Here is a 12169-nt window from a genome sequence, read left to right on the forward strand (position 1 = left end):
CTGTAAATAGCCACTTAATCACCCCCTGATAACTCATCCAACCATACTATCATTCTGTATATATCCACTTAATCACCCCCTTATAACTCATCCAACCATGCTATCATACTGTATATATCCACTTAATCACCCCCTGATAACTCATCCAACCATACTATCATTCTGTATATATCCACTTAATCACCCCCTGAGAACTCATCCAACCATACTATCATACTGTATATATCCACTTAATCACCCCCTGATAACTCATCCAACCATACTATATATATCCACTTAATCACCTCCTGATAACTCATCCAACCATACTATATATATCCACTTAATCACCCCCTGATAACTCATCCAACCATACTATATATATCCACCTAATCACCCCCTGATAACTCATCCAACCATACTATCATACTGTATATATCCACTTAATCACCCCCTGATAACTCATCCAACCATACTATCATTCTGTATATATCCACTTAATCACCCCCTGATAACTCATCCAACCATACTATCATTCTGTATATATCCACTTAATCACCCCCTGATAACTCATCCAACCATACTATCATACTGTAAATAGCCACTTAATCACCCCCTGATAACTCATCCAACCATACTATCATACTGTAAATAGCCACTTAATCACCCCCTGATAACTCATCCAACCATACTATCATACTGTATATATTCACTTAATCACCCCCTGATAACTCATCCAACCATACTATCATACTGTAAATAGCCACTTAATCACCCCCTGATAACTCATCCAACCATACTATCATTCTGTATATATCCACTTAATCACCCCCTTATAACTCATCCAACCATGCTATCATACTGTATATATCCACTTAATCACCCCCTGATAACTCATCCAACCATACTATCATTCTGTATTAATCCACTTAATCACCCCCTGAGAACTCATCCAACCATACTATCATACTGTATATATCCACTTAATCACCCCCTGATAACTCATCCAACCATACTATATATATCCACTTAATCACCTCCTGATAACTCATCCAACCATACTATATATATCCACTTAATCACCCCCTGATAACTCATCCAACCATACTATATATATCCACCTAATCACCCCCTGATAACTCATCCAACCATACTATCATTCTGTATATATCCACTTAATCACCCCCTGATAACTCATCCAACCATACTATCATTCTGTATATATCCACTTAATCACCCCCTGATAACTCATCCAACCATACTTTCATACTGTATATATCCACTTAATCACCCCCTGATAACTCATCCAACCAAACTATCATACTGTATATAGCCACTTAATCACCCCCTGATAACTCATCCAACCATACTATCATACTGAATAGATCCACTTAATCACCCCCTGATAACTCATCCAACCATACTATCATACTGTATAGATCCACTTAATCACCCCCTGATAACTCATCCAACCATACTATCATACTGTAAATAGCCACTTAATCACCCCCTGATAACTCATCCAACCATACTATCATACTGTATAGATCCACTTAATCACCCCCTGATAACTCATCCAACCATACTATCATACTGTAAATAGCCACTTAATCACCCCCTGATAACTCATCCAACCATACTATCATACTGTATATATTCACTTAATCACCCCCTGATAACTCATCCAACCATACTATCATACTGTAAATAGCCACTTAATCACCCCCTGATAACTCATCCAACCATACTATCATTCTGTATATATCCACTTAATCACCCCCTTATAACTCATCCAACCATGCTATCATACTGTATATATCCACTTAATCACCCCCTGATAACTCATCCAACCATACTATCATTCTGTATTAATCCACTTAATCACCACCTGAGAACTCATCCAACCATACTATCATACTGTATATATCCACTTAATCACCCCCTGATAACTCATCCAACCATACTATATATATCCACTTAATCACCTCCTGATAACTCATCCAACCATACTATATATATCCACTTAATCACCCCCTGATAACTCATCCAACCATACTATATATATCCACCTAATCACCCCCTGATAACTCATCCAACCATACTATCATTCTGTATATATCCACTTAATCACCCCCTGATAACTCATCCAACCATACTATCATTCTGTATATATCCACTTAATCACCCCCTGATAACTCATCCAACCATACTTTCATACTGTATATATCCACTTAATCACCCCCTGATAACTCATCCAACCAAACTATCATACTGTATATAGCCACTTAATCACCCCCTGATAACTCATCCAACCATACTATCATACTGAATAGATCCACTTAATCACCCCCTGATAACTCATCCAACCATACTATCATACTGTATAGATCCACTTAATCACCCCCTGATAACTCATCCAACCATACTATCATACTGTAAATAGCCACTTAATCACCCCCTGATAACTCATCCAACCATACTATCATACTGTATATATTCACTTAATCACCCCCTGATAACTCATCCAACCATACTATCATACTGTAAATAGCCACTTAATCACCCCCTGATAACTCATCCAACCATACTATCATTCTGTATATATCCACTTAATCACCCCCTTATAACTCATCCAACCATGCTATCATACTGTATATATCCACTTAATCACCCCCTGATAACTCATCCAACCATACTATCATTCTGTATATATCCACTTAATCACCCCCTGAGAACTCATCCAACCATACTATCATACTGTATATATCCACTTAATCACCCCCTGATAACTCATCCAACCATACTATATATATCCACTTAATCACCTCCTGATAACTCATCCAACCATACTATATATATCCACTTAATCACCCCCTGATAACTCATCCAACCATACTATATATATCCACCTAATCACCCCCTGATAACTCATCCAACCATACTATCATACTGTATATATCCACTTAATCACCCCCTGATAACTCATCCAACCATACTATCATTCTGTATATATCCACTTAATCACCCCCTGATAACTCATCCAACCATACTATCATTCTGTATATATCCACTTAATCACCCCCTGATAACTCATCCAACCATACTATCATACTGTAAATAGCCACTTAATCACCCCCTGATAACTCATCCAACCATACTATCATACTGTAAATAGCCACTTAATCACCCCCTGATAACTCATCCAACCATACTATCATACTGTATATATTCACTTAATCACCCCCTGATAACTCATCCAACCATACTATCATACTGTAAATAGCCACTTAATCACCCCCTGATAACTCATCCAACCATACTATCATTCTGTATATATCCACTTAATCACCCCCTTATAACTCATCCAACCATGCTATCATACTGTATATATCCACTTAATCACCCCCTGATAACTCATCCAACCATACTATCATTCTGTATTAATCCACTTAATCACCCCCTGAGAACTCATCCAACCATACTATCATACTGTATATATCCACTTAATCACCCCCTGATAACTCATCCAACCATACTATATATATCCACTTAATCACCTCCTGATAACTCATCCAACCATACTATATATATCCACTTAATCACCCCCTGATAACTCATCCAACCATACTATATATATCCACCTAATCACCCCCTGATAACTCATCCAACCATACTATCATTCTGTATATATCCACTTAATCACCCCCTGATAACTCATCCAACCATACTATCATTCTGTATATATCCACTTAATCACCCCCTGATAACTCATCCAACCATACTTTCATACTGTATATATCCACTTAATCACCCCCTGATAACTCATCCAACCAAACTATCATACTGTATATAGCCACTTAATCACCCCCTGATAACTCATCCAACCATACTATGATACTGAATAGATCCACTTAATCACCCCCTGATAACTCATCCAACCATACTATCATACTGTATAGATCCACTTAATCACCCCCTGATAACTCATCCAACCATACTATCATACTGTAAATAGCCACTTAATCACCCCCTGATAACTCATCCAACCATACTATCATACTGTATATATTCACTTAATCACCCCCTGATAACTCATCCAACCATACTATCATACTGTAAATAGCCACTTAATCACCCCCTGATAACTCATCCAACCATACTATCATTCTGTATATATCCACTTAATCACCCCCTTATAACTCATCCAACCATGCTATCATACTGTATATATCCACTTAATCACCCCCTGATAACTCATCCAACCATACTATCATTCTGTATATATCCACTTAATCACCCCCTGAGAACTCATCCAACCATACTATCATACTGTATATATCCACTTAATCACCCCCTGATAACTCATCCAACCATACTATATATATCCACTTAATCACCTCCTGATAACTCATCCAACCATACTATATATATCCACTTAATCACCCCCTGATAACTCATCCAACCATACTATATATATCCACCTAATCACCCCCTGATAACTCATCCAACCATACTATCATACTGTATATATCCACTTAATCACCCCCTGATAACTCATCCAACCATACTATCATTCTGTATATATCCACTTAATCACCCCCTGATAACTCATCCAACCATACTATCATTCTGTATATATCCACTTAATCACCCCCTGATAACTCATCCAACCATACTATCATACTGTAAATAGCCACTTAATCACCCCCTGATAACTCATCCAACCATACTATCATACTGTAAATATCCACTTAATCACCCCCTGATAACTCATCCAACCATACTATATATATCCACTTAATCACCCCCTGATAACTCATCCAACCATACTATCATTCTGTATATATCCACTTAATCACCCCCTGATAACTCATCCAACCATACTTTCATACTGTATAATGCCACTTAATCACCCCCTGATAACTCATCCAACCATACTATCATACTATATATATCCACTTAATCACCCCCTGATAACTCATCCAACCATACTTTCATACTGTATAATGCCACTTAATCACCCCCTGATAACTCATCCAACCATACTATCATACTGTATATATCCACTTAATCACCCCCTGATAACTCATCCAACCATACTATCATTCTGTATATATCCACTTAATCACCCCCTGATAACTCATCCAACCATACTATCATTCTGTATATATCCACTTAATCACCCCCTGATAACTCATCCAACCATACTATCATACTGTAAATAGCCACTTAATCACCCCCTGATAACTCATCCAACCATACTATCATACTGTAAATATCCACTTAATCACCCCCTGATAACTCATCCAACCATACTATATATATCCACTTAATCACCCCCTGATAACTCATCCAACCATACTATCATTCTGTATATATCCACTTAATCACCCCCTGATAACTCATCCAACCATACTTTCATACTGTATAATGCCACTTAATCACCCCCTGATAACTCATCCAACCATACTATCATACTATATATATCCACTTAATCACCCCCTGATAACTCATCCAACCATACTTTCATACTGTATAATGCCACTTAATCACCCCCTGATAACTCATCCAACCATACTATCATACTGTATATATCCAGTTAATCACCCCCTGATAACTCATCCAACCATACTATCATACTGTATATATCCACTTAATCACCCCCTGATAACTCATCCAACCATACTATCATACTGTATATATCCACTTAATCACCCCCTGATAACTCATGCAACCATACTATCATTCTGTATAGATCCACTTAATCACCCCCTGATAACTCATCCAACCATACTATCATACTGTATATATCCACTTAATCACCCCCTGATAACTTATCCAACCATACTATCATTCTGTATATGTCCACTTAATCACCCCCTGATAACTCATCCAACCATACTATCATACTGTATATATCCACTTAATCACCCCCTGATAACTCATCCAACCATACTATCATACTGTATATATCCACTTAATCACCCCCTGATAACTCATCCAACCATATTATAATACTGTATAGATCCACTTAATCACCCCCTGATAACTCATCCAACCATACTATCATTCTGTATATATCCACTTAATCACCCCCTGATAACTCATCCAAACATACTATCATTCTTTATAGATCCACTTAATCACCCCCTGATAACTCATCCAACCATACTATCATACTGTATATATCCACTTAATCACCCCCTGATAACTCATCCAACCATACTATCATACTGTATATGGCCACTTAATCACCCCCTGATAACTCATCCAACCATACTATATATATCCACTTAATCACCCCCTGATAACTCATCCAACCATACTATCATTCTGTATATATCCACTTAATCACCCCCTGATAACTCATCCAACCATACTTTCATACTGTATATATCCACTTAATCACCCCCTGATAACTCATCCAACCATACTATCATTCTGTATATATCCACTTAATCACCCCCTGATAACTCATCCAACCATACTATCATACTGTATATATCCACTTAATCACCCCCTGATAACTAATCCAACCATACTATCATACTATATATATCCACTTAATCACCCCCTGATAACTCATCCAACCATACTATCATTCTGTATATATCCACTTAATCACCCCCTGATAACTCATCCAACCATACTATCATACTGTAAATAGCCACTTAATTACCCCCTGATAACTCATCCAACCATACTATCATACTGTATATATCCACTTAATCACCCCCTGATAACTCATCCAACCATACTATCATACTGAATAGATCCACTTAATCACCCCCTGATAACTCATCCAACCATACTATCATACTGTATAGATCCACTTAATCACCCCCTGATAACTCATCCAACCATACTATCATACTGTATAGATCCACTTAATCACCCCCTGATAACTCATCCAACCATACTATCATACTGTATAGATCCACTTAATCACCCCTTGATAACTCATCCAACCATACTATCATACTGTATATATCCACTTAATCACCCCCTGATAACTCATCCAACCATACTATCATACTGTATATATCCACTTAATCACCCCTTGATAACTCATCCAACCATACTATCATAATGTATATATCCACTTAATCACCCCCTGATAACTCATCCAACCATACTATCATACTGTATATGGTCCTCTGTAGCTCAGCTGGTAGAGCACGGCGCTTCTAACGCCAAGGTAGTGGGTTCGATCCCCGGACAACCCATACACAAAAAAAATTATAATGTATGCACGCATGACTGTAAGTTGCTTTGGATAAAAGCGTCTGCTAATTGGCATATTATATTATTTATCCACTTAATCACCCCCTGATAACTCATCCAACCAAACTATCATACTGTATATATCCACTTAATCACCCCCTGATAACTCATCCAACCATACTATCATTCTGTATATAGCCACTTAATCACCCCCTGATAACTCATCCAACCATACTATCATTCTGTATATATCCACTTAATCACCCCCTGATAACTCATCCAACCATACTATCATTCTGTATATATCCACTTAATCACCCCCTGATAACTCATCCAACCATACTTTCATACTGTATATATCCACTTAATCACCCCCTGATAACTCATCCAACCAAACTATCATACTGTATATAGCCACTTAATCACCCCCTGATAACTCATCCAACCATACTATCATTCTGTATATATCCACTTAATCACCCCCTGATAACTCATCCAACCAAACTATCATACTGTATATATCCACTTAATCACCCCCTGATAACTCATCCAACCATACTATCATACTGTAAATAGCCACTTAATCACCCCCTGATAACTCATCCAACCATACTATCATACTGTATATATTCACTTAATCACCCCCTGATAACTCATCCAACCATACTATCATACTGTATATGTCCACTTAATCACCCCCTGATAACTCATCCAACCATACTATCATTCTGTATATAGCCACTTAATCACCCCTTGATAACTCATCCAACCATACTATCATACTGAATAGATCCACTTAATCACCCCCTGATAACTCATCCAACCATACTATCATACTGTAAATAGCCACTTAATCACCCCTTGATAACTCATCCAACCATACTATCATACTGAATAGATCAACTTAATCACCCCCTGATAACTCATCCAACCATACTATCATACTGAATAGATCCACTTAATTACCCCCTGATAACTCATCCAACCATACTATCATACTGTATATATCCACTTAATCACCCCCTGATAACTCATCCAACCATACTTTCATACTAAACTAAAAACAGTTCGAAGTGTGAAACAGGCGTTGGTCTGAAGCCGAAAAATAATGAAATCCACATGAGCACCCCAATGTCTACTCCACCCATGCTCTACCAAGGTTTTCCAGCACACAGCTTTGACCTACTACAGTAGCTATGTTGGTCTATTGTACTTCAAACTATGTGTAGGCAGGTTGCTTAGGATTCAAACCTTTTTAAACTGACTTCAGCCATGTGAAAAACCTTCCAAATATTAATATGTCTAGCTAGCTTGCTTCTTTTGCTTGTAGATTGCTTGTCATCTGACTAGTGTTAGCTAGCTAGATACTGCTGTTAGCCTGCTACTAGCTAGCGGCTGTTGCGCAGTAACAGAGTTGCAGGTCTTGGTTTTAGAACACTGCGATTCGCCTGAAAAGGTAGCACATGGTTGGTTCTTAATGGACAGAAATGAGCATGTGAGATTGATAAATTATACATTCTAAACAGTTGCACCTATATATTTAGTCAATCCGGCATTTGTAATGTCCAATGGTCACGTTATGGGTGCTATAGTCTCATTTTAATCCAACGTCTAGAATTTCAGCTAACGTTAGGTGGGTGTAGCAAATACTCGGAGAACTCAATTGTTAACAACCATGTTCGTTTTTCTCTGTAATGACCGAACGACTCATGACGTGAGGCGTGGAGTGTGTTGTGTGCCTCCAATCAAGTTGATGTGACATTGGTGTCATTTTGGATTAGATTTGATGGTAGGGAGATTTTAATTTATTAGCCCTAGCTTCAACCAATGCCATACTGTTGTGGGCGCAATCACCTCCACAATAACATAGCCACCTAATCATCCCCAGCTCACTCATCCAACTCCTCTCATCTTCCCTGCCACTTTTCCCCAGGTCGTTGCTGTAAATGAGAATGTGTTGTCAACTTCTGAGTCATCTTACCTGGTACAATACAAACTATACATAGCCTATCCAGACACAGACAAACTGCCTATAACCAACACCATTAACACTCTGGAGCCAGTAACCTCAGGGCCAGCATATGTTTATTTTTCTGTCTTATTAGCTCTGGCAGAGTGACCCGCTGACTCAACATAGCCAACAGGTATACAACAAGCTCTACTGCGCCATCTTGACCTGAGGAAGGCTATTGCAACTGAAACATTCTATATGTGGCTGCAGGAATAAGACACTGTCTGTAGAAACATAGGTGCAGGCTTTTCTTTCTTTGCCATCATGTGTAATGTCACATATCTTCCTTCAGGGAACCAAGGTTAGGAGTCGTCAAACTCAGAAGAAATAGACATCCTTTACTTACAAATAAAGTCATTCATTTTGATTTATCACATCAGCAGTCTCAAGCATATTGTTTTTTTGTGTGTCCTACTAGAGGTGTTATTGGGTCAGGAGGGGTGTGTCCAACATTGATAATTATTTGATTAATTTATTACTTGACTGATTGATTAATTGGTTAATTGATTGTTTGCGTGTCCTACTACAGGTGTTGAGTGGGCTTGTCCACCATTGATTAATTGATTGTCCTACTACAGGTGTTGAGTGGGCTTGTCCACCATTGATTAATTGGTTAATTGATTGTTTGCGTTTCCTAATACAGGTGTTGAGTGGGCTTGTCCACCATTGATTAATTGATTGTCCTACTACAGGTGTTGAGTGGGCTTGTCCACCATTGATTAATTGGTTAATTGATTGTTTGCGTTTCCTAATACAGGTGTTGAGTGGGCTTGTCCACCATTGATGAATTGATTGTCCTACTACAGGTGTTACTGAGCCAGGAGGGGCGTGTCCACCACCAGGTGATGAGGACCATCAACCCCTCGGCCGTCCTCTCTCTCCCTGAGGGGGGCATATACATAATTGAGGTGCGGGCAGTGAGTGAGGGGGGAGAGGGAGCAGCCAGCTCCCAGGTCAGAGTACTCACCTCTTCAGGTAAGATAGACACTGGGGGATTGGGCTCAATCAAACTAATGTGCTACTGTATTTACTTGTTTCCAATGGTCAAGTACTATCACGTTTCAGGAGAAGACCCAGATGGAGACAGTGTCGAAGTAACAAAAGTTTATTACAAAAACAGGGGACAGGCAAATGACAGGTCAGTAATCCAGATCAGAGTCCAAAAGGTACAGAACGGCAGGCAGTCTCAGGGTCAGGGCAGGAAGAGGTCAGTAATCCAGGGTGGTTTGACAAGGTACAGAACGGCAGGCAGTCTCAGTGTCAGGGCAGGAAGAGGTCAGTAATCCAGGGTGGTGTGACAAGGTACAGAACGGCAGGCAGTCTCAGGGTCAGGGCAGGAAGAGGTCAGTAACCCAGGGTGGTTTGACAAGGTACAGAACGGCAGGCAGTCTCAGTGTCAGGGCAGGAAGAGGTCAGTAATCCAGGGTGGTGTGACAAGGTACAGAACGGCAGGCAGGCTCAGGGTCAGGGCAGGCAGAATGGTCAAAACCGGGAAAACTAGAAAACAGGAACTTGAGAAAGACTGAAGCGAGGGGAAAAACAGTTGTAGGCTTGACAAAACAAAACGAACTGGCAACAGACAAACACAGGTATTTTATTTATTTATTTATTTATTTATTTAACTAGGCAAGTCAGTTAAGAACAAATTCTTATTTACAATGACAGCCTACACCGGCCAAACCCGGACGACGCTGGGCCAATTGTTCGCTGCCCTATGGGACTCCCAATCACGTCCGGTTGTGATACAGCCTGGAATCGAACCAGGGGGTCTGTAGTAACACCTCAATCACTGAGATGCAGTGCCTTAGACCGCTGCGCCACTCAGGAGCCCAGGTATAAATACACTGGGGATAATGGGGAAGATGGGCGACACCTGGAGGGGGGTGGAGACAAGCACAAAGACAGGTGAAACAGATCAGGGTGTGACAAATACAATCACAGCATGGCTTTTGGAGTACTGGAACCTACTATTACTTCCAGGTAGACTTACCTTATAGGTACTGTATATACAGTGCATTCCGAAAGTATTCAGACCCCTTCACTTTTTCCACATTTTGTTACATTACAGCCTTATGCTAAAATGGATTAAATTATTTTTTCCCCCTCATCAATCTACACACAATACCCCATAATGAAAAAGTTAAACAGGTTTTTAGAAAAGTTTGCAAATGTATTTAAAATAAAAAACAGAAATACCTTATTTACATAAGTATTCAGACCCTTTGCTATGAGACTCGAAATTTAGCTGTACCCATTCATCATCCTTGAGATGTTTCTACAACTTGATTGGAGTCCACCTGTGGTAAATTCAATTGATTGGACATGATTTGGAAAGGCACACACCTGTCTATATAAAGTCCCACTGTTGACAGTGCATGTCAGAACAAAAACCAAGCCGTGAGGTCGAAGGAATTGACAGTAGAGCTCCGAGACAGGATTGTGTCGAGGCACAGATCTGGGGAAGGGTACCAAAACATTTCTGCAGCATTGAAGGTCCCCAAGTACACAGTGGCCTCCATATTCTTAAATGGAAGAAGTTTGGAACCACCAAGACTCTTCCTAGAGCTGGCCGCCCAGCCAAACTGAGTAATCGGGGGAGAAGGGCCTTGGTCAGGGAGGTGACCAAGAACCCGATGGTCACTCTGACAGAGCTCCACAGTTCCTCTGTGGAGATGGGAGAACCTTCCAGAAGGACAACCATCTCTGCAGCACGCCACCAATCAGGCCTTTATGGTAGAGTGGCCAGACGGAAGCCACTCCTCAGAAAAAAGGCACATGACAGCCCGCTTGGAGTTTGCCTGATGAAACCAAAATTGAACTGTTTGGCCTGAATGCCAAGCGTCACGTCTGGAGGAAACCTGGCACCATTCCTACGGTGAAGCATGGTGGTGGCAGCATCATGCTGTGGGGATGTTTTTCAGCAGAAGGGACTGGGGGACTAGGCAGCATCGAGGG

The 12169-nt window shown here is 39.9% G+C and overlaps 1 protein-coding gene across 1 annotated transcript in view; it reads left to right on the forward strand.

Annotated features, from left to right (window-relative positions):
* Positions 1–12169, forward strand: part of LOC311116245 (contactin-5-like) — a gene marked incomplete at both ends in the record, with an annotated part of 103516 nt that overhangs the window by 63123 nt on the left and 28224 nt on the right. Inside the window, one exon of the mRNA XM_084191355.1 lies at positions 10021–10189. Within this exon, the coding sequence (XP_084047481.1) occupies positions 10021–10189 (169 nt within the window). The remainder of the gene's footprint in view (positions 1–10020; positions 10190–12169) is intronic.

This window comes from Coregonus lavaretus (assembly GCF_964263955.1).
Source record: "Coregonus lavaretus genome assembly, contig: HAP1_SCAFFOLD_843, whole genome shotgun sequence".
NCBI lineage: Eukaryota > Metazoa > Chordata > Actinopteri > Salmoniformes > Salmonidae > Coregonus > Coregonus lavaretus.